The 21010-nt window shown below is 39.7% G+C and overlaps 1 protein-coding gene and 1 pseudogene across 1 annotated transcript; one reads left to right on the top strand and one right to left on the bottom strand.

Moving 5' to 3' along the window:
• The first annotated feature begins 903 nt into the window (after positions 1–903).
• Positions 904–20201, top strand: LOC107820979 (vicianin hydrolase-like). The gene is made up of 13 exons (XM_016647353.2): positions 904–1106; positions 1781–1850; positions 15011–15069; positions 15153–15228; positions 15367–15444; positions 15534–15621; positions 16733–16985; positions 17543–17658; positions 18840–19057; positions 19204–19235; positions 19337–19439; positions 19608–19716; positions 19806–20201. Exons 1-13 carry the CDS (start codon positions 936–938, stop codon positions 19981–19983), a joined length of 1551 nt encoding a protein of 516 aa, XP_016502839.1. The 5' UTR covers positions 904–935; the 3' UTR covers positions 19984–20201.
• Positions 2293–2369, bottom strand: LOC142170105 (U6 spliceosomal RNA; annotated as a pseudogene).
• Positions 20202–21010: the final 809 nt, after the last annotated feature.

Here is a 21010-nt window from a genome sequence, read left to right as displayed (position 1 = left end):
GATAACGTTAAATTTAGGTATGGTTCTAAGGATACGCAAATTCCTATGATAGAAAAATGACAATACAAGTATTTTTACTATAAAGTGGGAATAATCAACAGGAAGGCTCAATGAGCAACATGAAATCTCAATGTATGTTGGGGGAGATGGGTCTATTGCAGTCTATGTTCCTTTTCATAATAGATGGTCACTACTTTATCTATAACAACATAATAAAATAATACATATAGTGGAGGACACATGATTGTTTGTCTCTTCCTTGATTCCTGCCAAGATTCTCTCCCTTGGTGCGGTTGTAACGACTTTTGTTTGCGAGCTTGGTACTGGCTCGAGCTCAGTGTTAGATCGAACCCCCGGTCTTGGTTCGAGCTCGATTCTGCCTTGGGGCATCGATATTCAGGGCTTGTGTCGGTCGGTGTTGCCTCGTAGTTCGGTTCGGATACGGGCTCGATAAAGATACCGAGTTTTGCCGTCGATCGGTCTTATAGCTCGAAATTTGACGCCCCTACTCCAGAATTCGTCCGAACTTGTCATGTGGATACCCTTCGATCGAGACGTCATCGTCTCGACCAATCTTTATGATCGAGAATCGGTTTTGATCGTACACAGAAATATTCTGAAGCAGCTTTTTTTTTTGCGAAAAATGACAAATAAAAAGAAGGAATGGAGTACAAAATTTCGTGCTATTCCATTTGGCTAATTTGAATTAGTTTTCCTATCCCATTAAGTATGCGAAATTTTTATAATCATGTCCTGCACTAGGGAATAGGAAAATAGACGAATGGGCGCACAAATTGGAGATTTTATATTGTTGTGACACGTGGTGATTTTATATTGGTATATTTACATACCTATGTTCAGTTGTGTTCTATATATAAATAATGTCAATTGCATTAACAAGAACTTGCAGCATAGGTAGAAGAAGCAAACCAACAATGGCTATCAGAAGAATCCTGATGAGCTTCTGCTTCTTCTACCTTGTACTGATTCTTAATCTTTTTGCTCTTACCAATGCTACAGTCCCGGCAAAGCGATTCGCTTCTCCTTTTAACAGGACAAGTTTCCCTTCTGATTTCGTATTTGGTGCTGCTTCAGCTGCTTACCAGGTATAACATTAATACAAAATCCCCACAGAACTCTCACACACCCCCTCTCTATCACAAGAATATCTTCTATATCATTCCCGTATCTTCTTAATTGATTCACAAAGGTTAGCTTTTACTTCAATATTGCTACAACATTCCTAGAATAATGGCCAAATTTATAATACTCAATTTTTTATTTCTCATACATTTATTCATTATTTTATTGATAGTAGTCATGTCCTCTTCCTTCTCTTTGTCCACGACCACGACCTCTGAATGTTTGGTGGATTTTAACTTCATTGTTGAAGTTGTTACCATTACTTCTTCCTCTTCCATGACCGCCACGGCCTCGTCCTTGCTTTCTTCCACTCCATGCCTCTTGAGGAGTTTGATCTCCAATATTCTATAGGTTCAGCTGAATCCATTGGTTTATTTTCCTTGAATTGTATAGCATATGCAAAACTGTTCATTCTGAACCTACTGGCTCCAGATTCTGGGTTCGCCTCAACATCCCCCAATCTAAGACCGACAAATTAGAACTTTTTAATCTGTTTGTATCCTATTATGTAATCATTCTTTTCTGTTTAGTGCACTCCAAGTAAGTTAACCTAATAGAAATCTTGTATCATAATATGTACTAAGATTCACTTTTGTGTCTTCTTTTTCTTTTTCTTTTGATTTGAATGAACTCTCAGATTGAAGGAGGAGCTCGTCAAGGAGGTAGGAGACCTAGTATATGGGATACTTTCACGCACAAGCACCCAGGTTTTCCCTTTATCCTATATATATTACTCCTCCGTTTCAATTTATGTGAACATGTTTGACTGGATACGAAGTTTAACGAAAAATGAAGACTTTTTGAATTTGTGATCCTAAACAAGTCAAAATTGGGTCAAGAGTATTTGTGTGGTTATAAAAGCTTCTCATTAAGAGTAGAATTAAAAGTTTAAGCTGAATTATTTCTAAATTTAAAAAGGAATTATTCTTTTTTGAACGGACCAAAAAGAAAATAAATTCAGATAAAATGAAACGGAGGGAGTACATTATTTTAAACAACCTACCTTAATGCTTACATCAATAAACTGGCTAGAAATTTTCCTGACGATCCTATATTTTGGTAGTATATGGATTATGTGACCTGTCCCTTATTGATACCCAATCTTGCACCTGCTAATCATCCAATCAGTGTTTCTCTCCAATTCCTTTTATCATCTTGAACCATTTCTCTATTTGTGCATGTCATTCTTGCTTAGAGACCATGCTAATCTTCTCTATATCATTTACTGAAGGGGCATTCCTTTTATCATAGTATGTTTCTTTATTGATGACAAAAAGGGAAAGTTTTGGCATAGTATTAGAGTCTAACAGTTCTAGAAGAGATGTAATTAATTGTTTATAACACTGCGGGGAAGCTAGGGTAAACAATGTTAAGAAACATACAATCTCAACTAACATGAACAGTAATTTCCATTATTGATTCTTGGGAAGCCATTGGCAAAATTAGTCAACCCTTGATCAAACTAAACTTTTGTGAGCAGATCTAGTAATTAAGTGACTTGTTGGTTGAGCAGTTAAAATATGGCGTGAATATTGCCGGCACGTCGTACTTTCTTTTAAAAAATAAACATAATAGTATAGTGCAGTTGAATTTGACATGTAGTTTTTAATTGTCAAATCATATGCGCATATTACCGTGGACTATTTCATTAAAAAAATTGACTAAGTATTAGTCTCACAGTTCTAGAAGAGATCAATGAGCTGCTATTATTAAGTTTACTAGTCTCTTATTGCGCGTATATTCAATCTCTATAATTACAAAATTTTAAAAGATAATATAGTTATTATATTAAAAATTACGTTTGAGTTAAGTATTAATTAAAATTTAAACAAAAAATTGTAAGCTCTTAAAATTAATGATTGTTGATCACATTTAGCTAACTCAATAAAGAAAGAAATCATGTAATGGTCCCTAATCATCTATATCGATATACTCAACTACACATTTAAACTAGTTAATATAAATCATTATCGCAAAAGTAGTAATCAAAAAGTACATTTAGATTAATTTACTCTTTTTTTGTTGTGGAGTGAGCTTTTTCTCTCTATCCAAGTTTATAAATATGCATCCAGATTCTACGTCTTGATGCATCCGAAAGTTGCCTTCTTATGTAACATGTATTCCTTATTTTAGCATGTCGATATTCTTCCCGAGAAACGAGGGGATTATCTCTATACGGTCAAAACCGATTTCGACCTTCGTATGATTAGTCAAGATTGGAACATAATGGACCGAAGGTCATCTTTATAATATCGAGATGAGATCTGAATCCAGGTTACCAAGCTCAAATTTCTGGGACCGATCAAATACCGAGCTCGAAATCATTTACCGAACTCGAGTCCAAATCGAACTATGAAGTGAAGCGATGTCATCGAACTTAAGATCCAGAGACCGACCAATATCAAGCCCGATTCGATACCGAGCCCCGAGTCAATATCAAGCTCGAGTTAATATCGATCTCTAAATTTGGAAATCGACCAATACAAAATCCGACCAAGATCGAGCCAAGAGACAAGAGCCGTTACAGCCGCACTAAGGGAGAGAATCTCGGCGGAAATTAGGGAAAAACTAATCTATCATGGGTTACCCGCTATGTATTTTTAATTATATCCAAAGTAGGATCTCTCCACTATAAGAGGGATGGCTATTATTTTTGAAAGGCATCCAACATTAAGGCATTCATACACTATCATATTCAGATATTATTATTCACAGAGAAATACAGTAGAGATTATCCTCTTGTGAGATTTATACATTGATTCATCTTGCTTGTTCATGAAATTGCTTTCTATTCAATATTGGTTCGTATTTTATTCTTTACAGTCAATATTCGATATATTTCTACTTACTTTCCTGATTTGTGCCAAGTTATACCACGTACCCTTAGAACTACATATAAATTCAACTCTCTCCATTTTTCGGGTAAACAGTTTGGTGCCCACCATAGTGCTAAGGATAATAGTGGTTGTTTGGTACGAATCTCTACAACGGAAGTGTCTTTGATTTCAGGTTAGAAACAACGATCTCTCAATTAATGGCCCTACCTTTCGATAACAAAGCAGGCCTTCAAATTGAGAACAACAACTTAACCCCCGGGGGTGAAAGGTCACTCGTCGATCCCGTTGGAGCTCGGGTCGAAGAGCCAATAGACGTTAATGCATATGTGGCTATTGAGGCGAACCAACGTTCCGACCCTGAAAATAGCATTCAAGGTGGAACTCGGTGTGCAGCTCGGAATACCTAAAACGCTGAGGAAAACAGAATCAGCTTGCATATGATTTTTGAAATGTTGCAAGCTAACAAGTAGTGATAGCCCAGTTGTAGAGACAAACATAGGCACCGACCAGACTCGAGCCCAGTCCACCCCAAGAAGTCACCCACAAAATGGGGCCATCTATAGTAAGGTCAAATGAGCAAGAATCGGGGACTAATCCCGAAATTGTTAAGATGTTCGAAGAACTGACAAAACGAATAGAGTCAGGAGAAAGGAGGATCGAGGCAAACGACAAAAAAATTGGAAACATATAACTCCAGGGTTGATCAGATCCCGGGGGCACCACCGATATTGAAGGGCTTAGATTCCAAAAAATTCGTACAAAAGCCTTTCCCCTCGAGCACGGCTCCTAAACCACTCCCAAAGAAGTTTCGCATGCCCGAAATTCCTAAGTATACTGGAACGACCGACCCCAACGAACATGTCACCTCTTACACATGTGCCATTAAAGGGAACTATCTAGAGGACGATGAGATCGTATCTGTATTATTGAAAATATTCGGTGAAACCCTGTCAAAGGAAGCAATAATATGGTATCATAATTTACCGTCTAACTCTATCGATTCTTTTGCTATGCCTGCCAATTCTTTCATAAAAGCACATGTTGGGGCCATAAAGGTCGAGACCAGGAAATCGGACCTATTCAAGGTAAGACAAACGGATAATGCGATACTAAGAGAATTCGTATCTCGTTTCCAAATAGAACGAATGGATCAACCACCAGTCACAAATGATTGGGCAGTTCTAGCTTTCACTCAAGGTCTAAACAAACGAAGCATGATGGCTTCACGGCGGCTGAAGCATAACCTAATCGAGTACCCAGCTATTACTTGGGACGATGTGCACAATCGGTATCAATCCAAAATAAGAGTCGAAGATGACCAGTTGGGTTTTGGGCCCGTTGTTAAAAGGGACATCAATCGAGAACGAAGGCCGATCAGGGACCGATATTGACCATATAGTGGAGACCACTGGGGGAACGAACCAAGACATAATCCCGTACAAGGCAATAAAAGAAGTGATCGAGGCCAAGGGTCTCGTGGGGTGATGACCAGAAATGGGTTCGACAGGCATACCGGACCTAAGGAAGCACCACAATTATCGTAGTATAACTTCAGTATCGATGCATCCACTATTGTGTCGCCTATTGGACGCATCAAAGATACTAAATAACCTCAACCTCTGCAGACTGATCCTGCCCACATAAATCCCAAACAAATGTGCGAATATCATGGCACTCATGGCCACAGAATGGAATATTGCAGGTAACTAAGAGAGGAGGTAGCCCGGTTATTCAATAACGGGCACCTTCGAGAATGTTTAAGTGACAGGGCCAAAAACTATTTAAAAATAGGGATTTCAATAGGCAAAACGAACAGGAAGATCCACAACACATAATCCACATGATCATCGGTGGGATCGATATCCCTCAAGGGCCGGTGCTCAAACGCACTAAGACATCGGTTATAAGAGAGAAGCGATCTCGAGATCAGGATTACGCACTCGTAGGAACCCGGTTCTTTAATGATGAAGATGCAAAAGGAGTCATGCAACCTCACAACGATGCATTGGTCATATCTGTACTTATGAATAAAACTCAAGTTAAACATGTGTTAATTGATCGAGGTAGTTCGGCCAACATCATTCGATCAAGGGTCGTAGAGAGACTCGGTCTACAGGACCAGGTCATGCCCGTAACTTTGGTACTAAGCGGATTCAATATGGCATGTGAAACAACTAAGAGCGAAATAATCCTACCAGTTAACGTGGCCGGGACCATTCAAGAAATGAAGTTCCACATGATCGAAGGTGATATGAGATACAACGCCCTATTCGGAAGACCAGGGATCCATAATATGAGGGATATACCCTCGACCCTCCACCAAATTTTGAAGTTCCCAACATCGGAGGGAACTAAAACGGTTTACGGGGAACAACCGGACGCAAAAGAATTATTTGTCATCGATGAAGTGATTTCGATATCATCATTATCATCAGCAAAAGGATCGGATTCGAAGGAGGAACAGAATACCAAATAGAAATCACAAACGTCATCTTCGATCCAATTAGAGAATCAGAAGACTTACGAAGATGATGAACACGAGGTCCCTTGATCCTTCGTAGTTTCCAATGATCGAAGAACTGTATCAAGTCATACTAATCGAATATCTGCCCGAACGGAAGGTATACATGAGCACGGGGTTAGATCCTGAGCTCAGGAGAAAGCTTATTCAATATCTTATAGCTAACATAAATTGTTTCGCTTGGTCCCATCTTGACATGACAGGGATCCCACCGGGAATCACCACTCATAAGCTAAGCTTGGACCCAAAGTTCCACCAGGTAAAACAAAAAAGAAGGCCCCTGTCCAAGGTCAAACATGCCTTCATCAAAGACGAGGTAACCAAACTTCTTAAAATAGGGTCCATTCGGGAAGTAAGATATCCCGAATGGCTAGCAAATGTGATGGTAGTCCCTAAAAAGGGGAACAAACTTAGAATGTGTATAGATTATAAAGACCTGAATAAAGCATGCCCTAAGGACTCTTTTCCTTTGCCTAATATCAATCGTATGTTCGATGCCACGGCCGGCCACGAGACTCTCAGTTTTCTCGATGCTTATTCCGGGTACAACCAAATACAGATGAACCTGGAGGGTCAGGAAAAGACCTCGTTTATAACTAAGTATGGGACTTACTATTATAATGTAATGTCATTCGGCCTTAAAAATGCGTGCAACTTATCAACGCCTAGTAAACCGAATGTTCAAAAGGCAAATAGGAAAATCATTGGAGGTTTATATTGATGACATGTTAGTTAAATCCCTGCGAACAGAGGACCATGTAAAGCATTTGCAGGAAACTTTCGACATACTAAGGGAATATAATATGAAGCTCAATCCCAAAAAATGTGCATTCGGAGTTGGCTCGGGTAAGATTCTCGGTTTCATGGTGTCCAATCGAGGAATCAAGATTAACCCCGATAAAATCAAAGCTATTGAGGACATCACAGTGGTAGATAATGTAAAGGTCGTACAAAGGCTAAAGGGATGGATAGCTGCCCTGGGACGATTCATTTAGAGATCCTTAGATAGGAGCCACCGATATTTCTCCCTGCTTAAAAAGAAAAGCAATTTTTCATGGACTCCGTAATGTCAGCAGGCTTTGGAAGAGCTAAAATGGTATTTATCGAGCCCTCTGTTGCTTCATACCCCGAAGGCAGACGAACATATTTATCTGCATCTAGCTATCTCAGAGATAACGGTAAGTGGAGTCCTAATTCGAGAAGAACGAGGTACGCAATTCCCTATATATTATGTCAGTCGAACTTTAGGTGAGTCCGAAACTAAATATCCACACTTAGAAAAATTAGCGCTTGCTTTAATAAGTGCCTCTAGGAAATTAAAATCATATTTCAAGTGCCGCCATCCGATACATGTTGTAACAACTTATCCTCTTTGAAATATTTTACACAAACCTGAGCTTTCAGGTCGGTTGGCCAAATGGGCCATAGAGATCGGCGGGTACGACGTCGAGTATCGACCTCGAACCTCTATCAAATCTCAAATCTTAGCGGACTTCATGGCTGACTTTACGCCGGCATTCGTACCCGAGATTAAAAAAGAATTACTAATAAAATCGGGTACCTCTTCGAGAGTATGGACCCTCTTTACGGACGGTGCCTCGAACGCAATGGGATTCGAACTGGGAATCGTACTAAAATCACCCACAGGTTATGTAGTTAGACAGTCTATTAAAACTACAAAATTGACTAATAATGAGGCTGAGTATGAGGCCGTAATTGCTGGTCTCGAACTAGCTAGAAGTTTAGGAGTCGTGGTCGTGGAGGTTAAATGTGATTCCCTCCTCGTGGTAAATCAAGTCAACGGGACTTTTGAGGTCCGAGAAGATCGAATGCAGAGGTACTTGGATAAATTACAAGTGACCCTACATCGATTTAAGGAATGGACTTTGCAACATGTACTTTGAGAGCAGAACAGTGAGGTCGACGCTCTTGCAAACTTAGGTTCATCGGTCGAGGATGACGAACTCAACTCGGGGACTGTCGTACAACTCATGAAATCAGTAATCGAAGAAGGCCACGCCGAGATAAACTCCACGAGTTTAACCTGGGACTGGAGAAACAAATACTTAGAGTACTTCAAGAACGGTAAGCTTCCGTCAGATCCAAAAGAATCGAGGGCTCTACGCACAAAGGAAACACGGTTCACCTTGTCCAAAGACGGAATCCTATTTAGGAGGACGTTCGATGGTCCACTGGCAATATGTTTGGGTCCGGGAGACACCGATTATATCTTACGTGAAATTCACGAAGGCACTTGTGGAAATCATTCCAGTGCCGATTCATTGGTGCACAAAATAATCAGAGCAGGGAATTATTGGATCGATATGGGAAAGGATGCAAGGAAGTTCGTTCGAAAATGCGACAACTGCCAAAGGCATGCTCCCATGATTCATCAACCCGGGGAGCTACTCCACTCGGTCCTATCTCCATGGCTTTTCATGAAATGGGGAATGGACATCGTTGTCCCCCTCCTATCGGCCCCAGGTAAGGCTTAGTTTATTTTGTTTATGACTGATTATTTCTATAAATGGGTTGAAGCACAGGCTTTCTAGAAAGTCAGAGAAAAGGAAGTGATAGACTTCATTTGGGACCACATCATATGTCGGTTCGGTATGCCATCCGAGATTGTATGTGATAATGGAAAGCAATTCATCGGAAGCAAAGTAACTAAATTTCTAGAAGACCACAAAATCAAAAGGATCCTATCAACACTGTATCATCCCAGTAGGAACGGACAAGCCGAATCGACTAACAAAACCATCATCCAAAATTTTAAGAAGAGATTGACCGACGCCAAAGGAAAATGGAGAGAAACACTACCCGAAGTCCTATGAGCATACCGCACAACATCGAAATCCAGTACCGGAGCAACTCCATTCTCGTTGGTTTATGGCGTCGAAGCCCTGATCCCAGTTGAGGTCGGAGAGTACGCATTGCACTCTTTTCCCCTTAAATTGATTTTGTCCCAAATGGGTTTTTCGGCAAGGTTTTTAATGAGGCAACCATTAATCGTGCTAACTTAGAACAAATTCAACAGTATCCTAGTCCTCTTTACAATCAACCTCGGATACTGGGGGGCATTACCCTCAAATATATCAAATTCAATTATCAAGTTCGATGCAAGGAAGTTACTTTATGACAACACGGTTTCGATAGGAAAATTTGTAAGAGCCAAATGGTCAAAACGAACCATTCTCGTGTAGTTTTGCCCGATCCCTGGAACAAAACATGAACACATGTATAATGACATAAAGATAAATTTCTTCTTTACCGATATCTCATATCTCAGAATCTATCCTCTATTTCATGATCTATTATGAAAACAGGCTTAATGGCCGACCATTACCGTATAAATCGGGGACTGCCAACCAAAAAAATGACTATTAAGCCTAAGGGCTACTGATATTTCGAGTTCGAACAGTAACTCACTCGACCATAAAGCCTGCGGGCTACATTACTTCGAGTTCGAGCAAACACTCACTCGACTATTAAGCCTAAGGGCTACTCTTATTTCGAGTTCGATCAGTGACTCACTCGACCATAAGGCCTAAGGGCCACTCTTACGTCGAGTTCGAGCAATCACTCACTCGAACATGAATCCTACGGGGTACATTACTTCGAGTTCGAGCAAACACCCACTCGACTACTAAGCCTACGTGCTACATTACTTCGAGTTCGAGTAAACACTCACTCGACTGTTAAGCCTAAGGGCTACTCTTATTTTGGGTTCGAGCAAACACTCACTCGACCATTAAGCCTAAGGGGCTACATTACTTTGAGTTCGAGCAATCACTCACTCGACTACTAAGCCTACGGGCTACATTACTTCGAGTTCGAGCAAACACTCACTCGACTATTAAGCCTAAGGGCTACTCTTATTTCACGTTCGACCAGTCACTCACTCGACCATAAGGCCTATGGGCCACTCTTACTTCGAGTTCGAGCAATCACTCACTCGACTACTAAGCCTACGGGCTACATTACTTCGAGTTCGATCAAACAATCACTCGACTATTAAGCCTAAGGGCTACTCTTATTTTGAGTTCGAGCAGTCACTCACTTGACCATAAGGCCTAAGGGCCACACTTACTTCGAGTTCGAGCAATCACTCACTCGACTACTAAGCCTATGGCCTACATTACTTCGAGTTCAAGCAAATATTGACTCGACTATTAAGCCTAAGGGCTACTCTTACTTCACGTTCGACTAGTCACTCACTCGACCATAAGGCCTAAAGGCCACTCTTACTTCGAGTTCGAGTAATCACTCACTCGACTACTAAGCCTACGGGCTACATTACTTCGAGTTCGAGAAGTCACTCACTCGACCATAAGGCCTAAGGGCCACTCTTATTTCAAGTTCGAGCAATCATTCACTCGACTATAAAGCCAACGGGCTACATTACTTCGAGTTCGAGCAAACACTCACTGGACTATTAAGCCTAAAGGCCACTCTTACTTCGAGTTCGAGCAAATACTCACTCGACTATTAAGCCTAAGGGCTACTCTTACTTCGAGATCGAGCAAACACTCACTCGGTTATAAAGACTACAAGGTCCGACTTCGATCAAAATTGCCTAAAGCCTCGAACTTATGAAAACTTTCCTAAGGCATGAATGAACAAAATTTTCACAAGGCAGAAAATGAAACAAAGACAAGTCGGGAAAGGAAAAGATCTTCATATATATGAGTGTTTACAAGGTCCGATCAGGACCCTACACAACAAGATCAAAAATAAAAGACCCTAAGGTTCCTGATTATCTCTGGGAGCAGTCTCTTCTCCTTCGAGCTCCTCCCCGCTCGTATACCTGCTCTTGCTCTCATCATCACCATCATCGGAAGATAGGGTTCCAGCATTAGCTTCATTATCTTTAGTATTTTTTATCTCTTCAGTAAGATCGAAACCTCGAGCATGGATTTCCTCGAGGGTTTCCCTCCAAGATTGGCATTTGGCGAGTTCGGCAACACAATATGCTCGAGTTTGAGCGGTCTCGGCTGCCTCTCTCGGTTGTACTTGAGTGGCTTCAGCAACGTCCCAATAGACGGCCACGAATGCATCTGCCTCGGCCTTTGCTTTTTCAGCTTCAGATTTGGCCTTGGCAATTTCGGAAGCCAACTGAGCCTCGAGCTCCTCTATTTTTCTTGCTTGAACCGAGCTCCTCTCCTTCATGCCTTGAAGTTGACTTTCGGCCGATGTTAATTGGGCTCGAGCAGCCTCTTTCTCTGCAGCAAGGCGGTCCATACCTTCTTTCTACCCCAAGGTTTCTGCCTTTATTATATCGACCTCCTCACGGAGCTGCCCGATCATCTCGAGCTTCTGCTGCAATTGTGAGATCGAAATATTAGCCTCCGATCCCGAATCGAGCCCATGAGTTTTTAAGATTTTCATTACCTGCTCGGTCAGATCAGTCTGATCTTGGTGACCCTTGGTCAACTCGGCTCGGAGGTCCTTGGTCTCCTTTTCTCTTTGCTCACAAAGAAGTTTGAGGGCATTTATCTCCCCCGTGAACCTTCAGAGGTCGGCCTCTTACCGACTAAGCTCAGCTCGGGTCCGAGAACATTCTTCCCGATTAAGCGCTGAGGCCTAGGCAGAAAGAAAAGAAGTAACAAGAGGAAAACAAACACAGAGATAATACCAACCAAGATAGTTAAGGCTTACCCAATTCAGAGCTCGCTGCACTTCGTTAAAAAGGTCCGATGACTCACCCAAGTCCTTCCTCGAGAATTCCAAATAGCTCAGGCCGGTAGCATCTTTGACCCCAGTAAAATAATCACGAAAGGGATCTTCCCTTCCGTGGCCTCCTTCGACAGAAAAGGGTCTTCAATGCCCGAGCCTCTCTAATCATTTCCTAAGAAAACGAAGGGGAAGCGGGGAGACTCCAATTTCCATTGCCCCAAGTGAATCACTTGGGGCGTTCTCTCGATATCGAGGGGCCTCGAGACCAGCCACCGCAGTCATACCCAACATTGGCTCATTATGGTGGGAGGTAGTTTCAATCCTCATTGACTCGAGGACTTCAACCAATTAGCTTCCCGAGACTCCCTCATCAGAAAATAGAATCTTTGCGGCCTTCATCGATTCAGTAGCTTTTGGAGCCTCGACGCTCATTTTCGCTCGGGACACCTGTCCGGAGTCGTCATCTTCTTTTTCTTCATCTTAATCCCTTAGGGGCCGAATTGATTTTTCGGTCAGAGGGATGATATTCTTTCTCGGCTTACGAGCTGTCCTTGTCTTAAGTTCTGGATCCTCTGAAGTAGAGGCCCTTTTTCTCTTGTTGTACTTCGCCGGTTTCGAAACCGGGGCCAAAGTATCTTCCTCACCGGGGGGGGGGCGACAAGAGAATTAGTTAAGTATAGGAAAGTCATTTTGTTCGAATCATCGAAGACATGGAAAAGAGGCTTACCATAATTTTTAGCCTCCCATCGGCCATTTGATAAGTCGCGCTACGAGCGCTCGGCATATGTGGAGGTCGGAGCCAGGTACCGTACCCAGATCTTAAGGTTAGGAATAGTACCGGGCATCCAAGCAACTGCTACATCACGGAAAAGGATATCGGTGAGAAAAAAAATAAAGGAGCGAAACAATAGGAGCTAACAGTAAAAATTATACTTACGCTTCATGTTCCATTCCACGGGAAACGGCATCTGCTCGGTCGGTATTAAGTCAGAAGTCTTCATTTGAACGAACCTGCCCATCCAGCCTCGATCCTAGTGGTCGTCTATACTCGAGAACAACACTTTGGTAGCCCGGCACTGGATTTTTATTAACCCACCTCGATAGATGTGGAGGCTGTACAATCTAATGAGGTAGTCGAGGTTGAAAGACATCCTTTCTACTTTGTTCACACAGAAGCGGATCAGAATAACGATCCGCTAAAAAGAAGGATGGATTTGGCCTAAGGTTACTTGATATTGGCGGCAAATATCGATGACAACAGGGTTGAGAAGGCCCAACGTGAAAGGGTAAGTATACACACTTAAAAACCCTTTCACATGGGTAGTACTATCTTATTCGGGAGCTATCACTTCTTTGTTCTCCCAATTGCAATCTTTCCTTACCTGTTTAAGATATCCCTTAGTTATCGAGCACATGTACCACGATACTAGCTCACATCGACCGGGAACCGGCGAAGCTTTGTCGATCTTAAAATCGGAGATAAAAACATACACCCCGGGAACACACTTCTCAGGTCATGGCTCCACCGGTGTTTTATCGCCGGCGGGCTGCGAAGAAGAAGCTTTTTCTTTTTGAGGAACGATTTTCAATGTTTTTGCCATTTGGATTTGAAGATTGAAGATAGAGGAAGATGACAAGATTTGGTGTTCTAAAGAGGGATTCTGCGGTGAAAATCACAAATTTATAGATGAAGAACTTAGAAAATGCAAAAAGGAACTTAGAAGATTTGGAGATGTAAAAGTAAAAAGTGGTAAAATGAGGGGCTATTTATAGGGTTGGCAATGACAGTTCAATGTCAACGATGGTCGACTATCGTCTGACACGCATTTAATGCCTTAGTAATTGAACCGACGGGACATCTATCACGTACGTCATGGTCAGGCTCGATGTAAATGTCAGTTTATATCTAGTCACACCGTTGGAAAATCACGTCGTTTCTCGCCACATTCTTTCCGAGAAACGAGGGGACTATCTGTATACGGTCAAAACCGGTTTCGACCTTCGAATGATTAGTCAAGATTGGAACATAATGGACCGAAGGTCATCTTCATAATATCGAGATGAGATCTGAATTCAGGTTACCAAGATCGAATTTCTGGGACCGATCAAATACCGAGCTCGAAGTCATTTACCGAGCTCGAGTCCAAATCGAACTATGAAGTGAAGCGATGTCATCGAGCTTAAGAGCCAGAGACCGACCATTATCAAGCCCGATTCGATACCGAGCCCCGAGTCAATATCGAGCTCGAGTCAATATCGAGCTCGAGTCAATATTGAGCTAGAGTTAATATCGAGCTCTAAATCCGAAAATCGACCAATACAAAATCCGACCAAGATCGAGCCAAGAGACAAGAGCCATTACAGCCACACTAAAGGAGAGAATCTCAACGGGAATTAGGGAAAAACTAATCTATCTTGGGTTTCCCACTATGTATTTTTAATTATATCCAAAGTTTGATCCCTCCACTATAAGAATAATGGCTATTATTTCTGTAAGGCATCCAACATTAAGGCATTCATACACTCTCATATTCACATATTATTATTCACAGAGAAATACAGTAGAGATTATTGTCTAGTGAGTTTTATACATTGATTTATCTTGCTTGTTCATAAAATTATTTTCTATTCAATATTGGTTCGTATTTTATTCTTTACCGTCAATATTCGATATATTTCTACTTACTTTTTTGATTTGTGCCAAGTTATACCACGTACCCTTAGAACTACGTATAAATTTAACTCTATCCGTGTTTCAGGTAAACAATATTCTTAGCTTCTAACCTGGTTTTTGTTTAAGATTTTCTTCACATATATAATCCTTAAATTACAGAAAAAATATTTGACCGTTCTACCGGAGATGTCGCTGTTGATTTCTATCACCGTTACAAGGTATGGCGGTCCGCATTTAAACTTTTTCTGCTGGTATTTATATGTTTTAGTGGGTATTAAATAATTATTGTGAAATGTTATAGGAAGATATACGTCTACTTAAGGAAGTTGGTATGAAAGCATTCAGGTTATCCATCTCTTGGTCTCGCATTTTACCATGTAAGGATACTTTTTCCAGTTTAATTCACATTTGGAATATGCAGTAAATACAACAAAATAGATAAGGAGGTGAAAAGAAAAAGAGGCAAACTAATACTAGTTGATTGCTGAACTTAATCTTTTTCTTACTTGTTCTAGATGGGAAAGTAAGCAAAGGAGTGAATCCAGAAGGCATAAAATTCTACAACAATGTCATCAATGAGCTTATCTCCAATGGTACTAATAACTTTATCTCATTCCAATATTGTACTATCAGTTTTACGAAACCATTACTATAAGGTTTCTAACTTTTCTATTCTTAAAAGGTTTGACGCCATTTATAACGCTTTTCCACTGGGACACACCACAAACCCTTGAGGACGAATATGGAGGGTTTCTCAGTTCCAAAATAGCGTAAGACGTTAAAGTATTCGAGCAGAAATAACATGACTTCTATTTTTTTTCTTAAAAGAATTACATAAGTACCTGATGATATTGTGTGATCAATCTACAAGGTAATAAGTTTTGTTCTCAATTAATTTTTCAGTTCCTCCAATCGGGTGTGCGCTGGTCGATTTTTGGATCAGATCCACCTTTAAAACTATACATGTGGGTCTTACCCAATATTATCCCGCATCGTGGGGTCTGGGGAGGGTAGTGTGTCAGTAAGCCTTACCCTACCTTGTGAGGATAGAGAGACTATTTCCAATAGACCCTCGGCTCAGGAGAGCATAAGCACCACATTAATGAAAATATAGACAAGAACGGACAGTACCAAAAAGCCATATAAAAGGAGAATAAAAACAATAAGACAGTAAGGTGATCAATAATGAAAGAAAACGACGGTTAGTCATAAAAACTTACTATTAATAGAAAGCGAGACTGCGTGCCAATACTACTGTTATGAACACTCTAAACTACCTACTCTACTACACTAATCCTCGACCTCCATACCTTCCTATCATGGGTCATGTTCTCGGCCAACTGAAGTTGCGTCATGTCTTGCCTAATCACCTCTCCCCACATCTTCTTTGGCATACCTCTACCTCTCCTTAGGCCCTTCAATGTCAACCTCTCACACCTCCTCACCGGGGCGTCTGTGCTCCTCCTCCTCACATGACAAAATCACCAAAGCCGTGCTTCCCGCATCTTGTCCTCAATAGGGGTCACACTCACCTTATCGCGAAGAACCTCATTGCGAATAACCTCATTTCTATTCCTATCTAATCTGGTGTGCCCACACATCCATCTCAACATCTTCATCTCTGCTATCTTCATCTCAAATTTGACCCCGACCGTCCAAATATATTAAAAGCCCAAATATTTTAGCTGCTCAGGTAGCGATGAGCTTTGAACCTATGAACTCTTGCCCAATTTGATACCATTTTTTTTATATTGTGTAACCATTTCATCTAAAACTTAAGTTATTAATAAAGCATAGTTTTAATTACTTAGCTAAATTATACCTCAACCATATATATATATATATATACCGAAAGCTCAAGCTGTATGCTCATGCGTTCAGGAAAGACTTTGGTGATTATGCAGACATTTGCTTCAAAGAATTTGGTGATAGGGTAAAGCACTGGATCACATTGAATGAGCCATTATCTTATAGCATGTTCGGATATGCAAGAGGTACCTTTGCACCAGGAAGATGTTCGAGTTATGTTGGTAACTGTACGGAGGGTGATTCTGCCACTGAGCCATATATTGTTGCTCATAACTTGCTTCTTGCCCATGCAACTGGTGTCAAAGTATATAAAGAAAAATATCAGGTCAGTTCAACATTCTATCAAAAGATGGACCAAGCATATCTTTCTTTTTTCAAAGTAATCATCTACATAGAAATTTATTTTGGCAGGTAATTATTCATCATGTTTCATTTTCTAATTAAGGAGGTGTTTTTTCTTAGTGAATACCACTAGGCAGTTTGCTTAGCCGCTGATTTTTATTAATAAAATCAAAACATTATCCCCTACATATCATGAAAAATTAATAAGAATGTAGTTGAGTGGCCGCGAAGTTTAAATAGGAAAGAAGTTTGTCACACACTATAAACTATTTAAATTTGTGTTTTTAAATATATCATAAAACTTTTTTGACTATAAAAGTATTTCATTAATAGGAAAAATTAAAAATCTGAAGTAATAATAAAGTTTCAAATATAAATTTTTTTTTTGGGAGAAAAACGTATAAAGTAAAATGAAACAAGTGATAAGTAACAAAGAAGAAAAGAATGATGTTCCTTTAATCCTTCATTCTTTTCATATCTAATATAGTTGTGAAAACATATTTGATATTTAGATTCTTTTTATTTTCTGAAAACATGCAGAAAACTCAGAAAGGACAGATAGGAGTCACTCTGGTGACTCACTGGTTCGTGCCTAAAACCAAGACACCTCAGGGACGCAAGGCCCATTTAAAAGCTCTTGATTTTTTCCTAGGATGGTGAGTTGTACGCACCAGATTCCCTTGTTATTGTGCCCTTGCAAGTTATTTTGTATTGCGATGTTGACTTTCTTAAGACGTTCGACTCACCCCCTCCCCCACTCCAATATACGAAAGTAAAGTTTCAATGCTTTTCTAGAATATAATTACTTAAATCAGATATCACGTTTTATGTAAAGTAGCTACAATTTGGGGAGTTAAGTAAATCTTTTATACAATTTTTAATTTTTTTTTAAATATTTTGAACTATAAACTATGTTAACTATTTTAACATATAAAAAATTACGTTCACTTGTTCTTCCTTCATACCAATTTAACAAATTTCAAAAAGAAAAAGGATCCGTGGAACTTGTGATCTAAAATATGCCATCATAAACACTTGAGTGACTATAATAAGCTCATCAAAAATAAAATAGAATGTTTTAAGTTAAATATTTCTAAATATATAAATGTGCAATTCTTATCGGGACATAAAAAAGGGCAGCCCGGTGCACTAAGCTCCCGCTATGCGCGGGGTCCGAGAAAAAATCGGACCACAAGGGTCTATTGTACACAGCCTTACCCTGCATTTCTACAAAAGGTTATTTCCACGGCTCGAATTCCCGTGACCTCCTGGTCACATGACAATAACTTTATCAGTTACCCCAATGCTCCCTTGGACATACTCCCCCGTGACCTCCTGGTCACATGACACGAAATTTAAGAAAAAAGAGAAGACTTTTGAACTTTTGGTGTAAAATGAGGCACACATATTTTGTGTGGTTATAAATCATTGCATAAAGATAAATTATTTTCAAATAAAGAAAGAGGTCATTCTTTTTGGCACAGACTAAAAAGAAAATAAGTTCACATAAATTGAAACGGAGGGAGTACTAAATAGGAAATAGAGAGTAGTAGTATTTTTCATGTAATCTTCAAATATATTTTGTTTTAAAAGTTTTGAAGAATCTGTGAGCAAATTAACACTGAAAATTAGGTGGTTTAACCGCCGTACTTCGAACTCCTTCGCCTAAATTGGAACGGAGAGAATAACTTTTAGTGTGAACTGAGTTTTGCGTTATAACTTGATTCGTGAACTGATCAAAATTTGATATAATTAGCCATAATTTGGCCATTTTGATTGCTTTATCAAACGTTCATGCCATTTTTATATCCAAATAATCACAATATGTACTGTATAGGTTTTTGGATCCAATTACATATGGTGACTACCCAGCCAGCATGCGAGCTAATGTAGGGCGTCGGCTCCCGAAATTCACATTGGAGCAGTCAAAGTTAGTGAAAGGATCGATCGATTTCCTAGGAATGAATTACTATACTACTTACTATGCATCTCCAATGCTATCTGTCCCTAGAGTTAATCTTAGCTACACCACAGACAATCATGTAGATATGGCTGGTAAGTCATGGAATTAATTCGTTCCTTTGAGAAAATTTATTTACTAATTGAAAGTTAAATTTTGTTTGTCAACTATCACAAGAACTAATTGAATCCCTTTTTTTTCTTGCAAAATGTTTTAACCGTTTCTGTATTTCATTATTCAGCTGAAAAGGACGGAAAACCTATCGGTACACCGGTATTTTGCCTCTCTTTCTCTCTTCTCTTTTTTGATCTCACTTGATTTTGGATTGATTGGAGTATGAATGTTCAACTTGCTTATTTTGATTAATCTTGCAGACTGCCTTGAATTGGCTTTACATTTATCCAAGAGGAATATATGATCTCATGCTTTACATCAAGCAAAAGTACAAGAATCCTCCCATTTACATCACTGAAAATGGTATGTTTTTGTTTCAAATAAAGTTGCTTTATCTTATACGTAAATTAGTAAATGTTATCTCTTAGAAAGACCTCACCTAGCTTTTCCTTTTTTGTTTTGTTCCGCCAATTGTAAATAGTGTTAGTGTTTTATAACTAAATCCATCTTAACGTTGACATTAAACTGAAGGAATGGCAGATGCCAACAATAGTACATTGCCACTTAAACAAGCCCTTAAGGATGATTTGAGGATAAGGTATTACGAGGGGCACCTATGGTTTCTGTCAAAAGCCATAAAGTAAGATTCTTCTTTTTCTTTCTATGTCATTTCTCCTATTTTTCTTTTTTGTTTTGGGAGTTTATAAGTAACTGCTACATTATTGGCAGGGCGGGGGCAAATGTGAAAGGACATTTTGCATGGTCATTCTTAGATGACTATGAATGGGATGCTGGTTTCACTGTCCGATTTGGCATCACATTTGTTGACTACAAAAATGGACTTAAAAGATACCTCAAGAAATCTGCTTATTGGTACAACAAGTTCCTCTTGAATACTGGCAAATAAATATGAGTCTGACTTGGCTCCTGGCTCTTCAAATTTCAACCCACCCATTCTTCTGCAATTTATTATTCACTTCTGATTGTTTTATGTTCTTTTTTCCTTAAAGAGTAATGATCTTGTGAGGATCTTCCCTTAGTGTCATGTGTGTTATAAAATTCTGTATTGCTGTAATAAACAATTAAACTTTCTGAAAAAACAAAACAGAAAGTTAGTAATACTTGTTTAACGAAATAGATTCTGAAAAACAAAAAAAACAGTATAGGAATAAATCGAGCCCTCAAGTACCCGAAGTGCTGGAATATATTCTCCCAGGATAGAACGATTTAACTCACCAGTGTATTGGTACCAAAAAACTCTGATGAACTGCGAACCACTCAATGGTCGTAAAATACACTGGAAAATATTGTGCAGAAGAAGAAGAAGAAGCTCAGAAAATTTCGTAAGGAAAGATTCTAGGATTCAAACTCTATTTATAGAGTTGCTAGCAATATTTCTGAAAAGGTTTGCAACCTTTCAGAAACAGCCATGGCTGTTGAAAAGGGGTGTTTGAAATATTGCGGGAAAAATATATTTAAAATAATTCGGAAAAGAAAACGGGCCTGACCGAACCGGGTCGCGGGTCATGGGTTACTCCGGATTGAATTTTTCGTTAATTATTTAATTAATTAATTAAATAATTGAAAGAAATTTTGTCTAAAAAGATTAATCAATCAATCGTCGACCAAATCCAAATCCAAATCCGAATCCGAATCCGTAGTCGAAGCCGAAGCCGAAGCCGAAGCCGAGCCGAGCGAGCGACGACGACGGCGCGAGGCTTGCCTTTTTCTTAACTCTTTAAGAGCTAGAAGAAGAGCAATTATATATATACCCATCAAAAGCCTTTTCTTCCTCCGATATGGGACAATGTCCCTTTCCCAAGGAAAACTCAAATATTTCATTTTTTCTCCATTTCTCATTCACCCTCTTTAAGCTACACAAGCTTAAAATCCCAACAATTCCCCACATGAATGGGGAATGACTATAAAATAAA

Source organism: Nicotiana tabacum, chromosome 15 (assembly GCF_000715075.1).
Source record: "Nicotiana tabacum cultivar K326 chromosome 15, ASM71507v2, whole genome shotgun sequence".
Lineage (NCBI taxonomy): Eukaryota > Viridiplantae > Streptophyta > Magnoliopsida > Solanales > Solanaceae > Nicotiana > Nicotiana tabacum.
The sequence above is the reverse complement of the archived record's forward strand: the minus strand, read 5'-3'. Positions and strand labels throughout refer to the sequence as shown.

Excerpts from the sequence above, each read along its gene's own strand:
- LOC107820979 (XM_016647353.2), top strand. The coding sequence starts at position 936 with ATGGCTATCAGAAGAATCCTGATGAGCTTCTGCTTCTTCTACCTTGTA. Across the intron at positions 1,107-1,780 it reads CTGCTTCAGCTGCTTACCAG|ATTGAAGGAGGAGCTCGTCA; the intron begins GTATAACATTAA and ends ATGAACTCTCAG. Across the intron at positions 19,236-19,336 it reads GAAAACCTATCGGTACACCG|ACTGCCTTGAATTGGCTTTA; the intron begins GTATTTTGCCTC and ends TTAATCTTGCAG.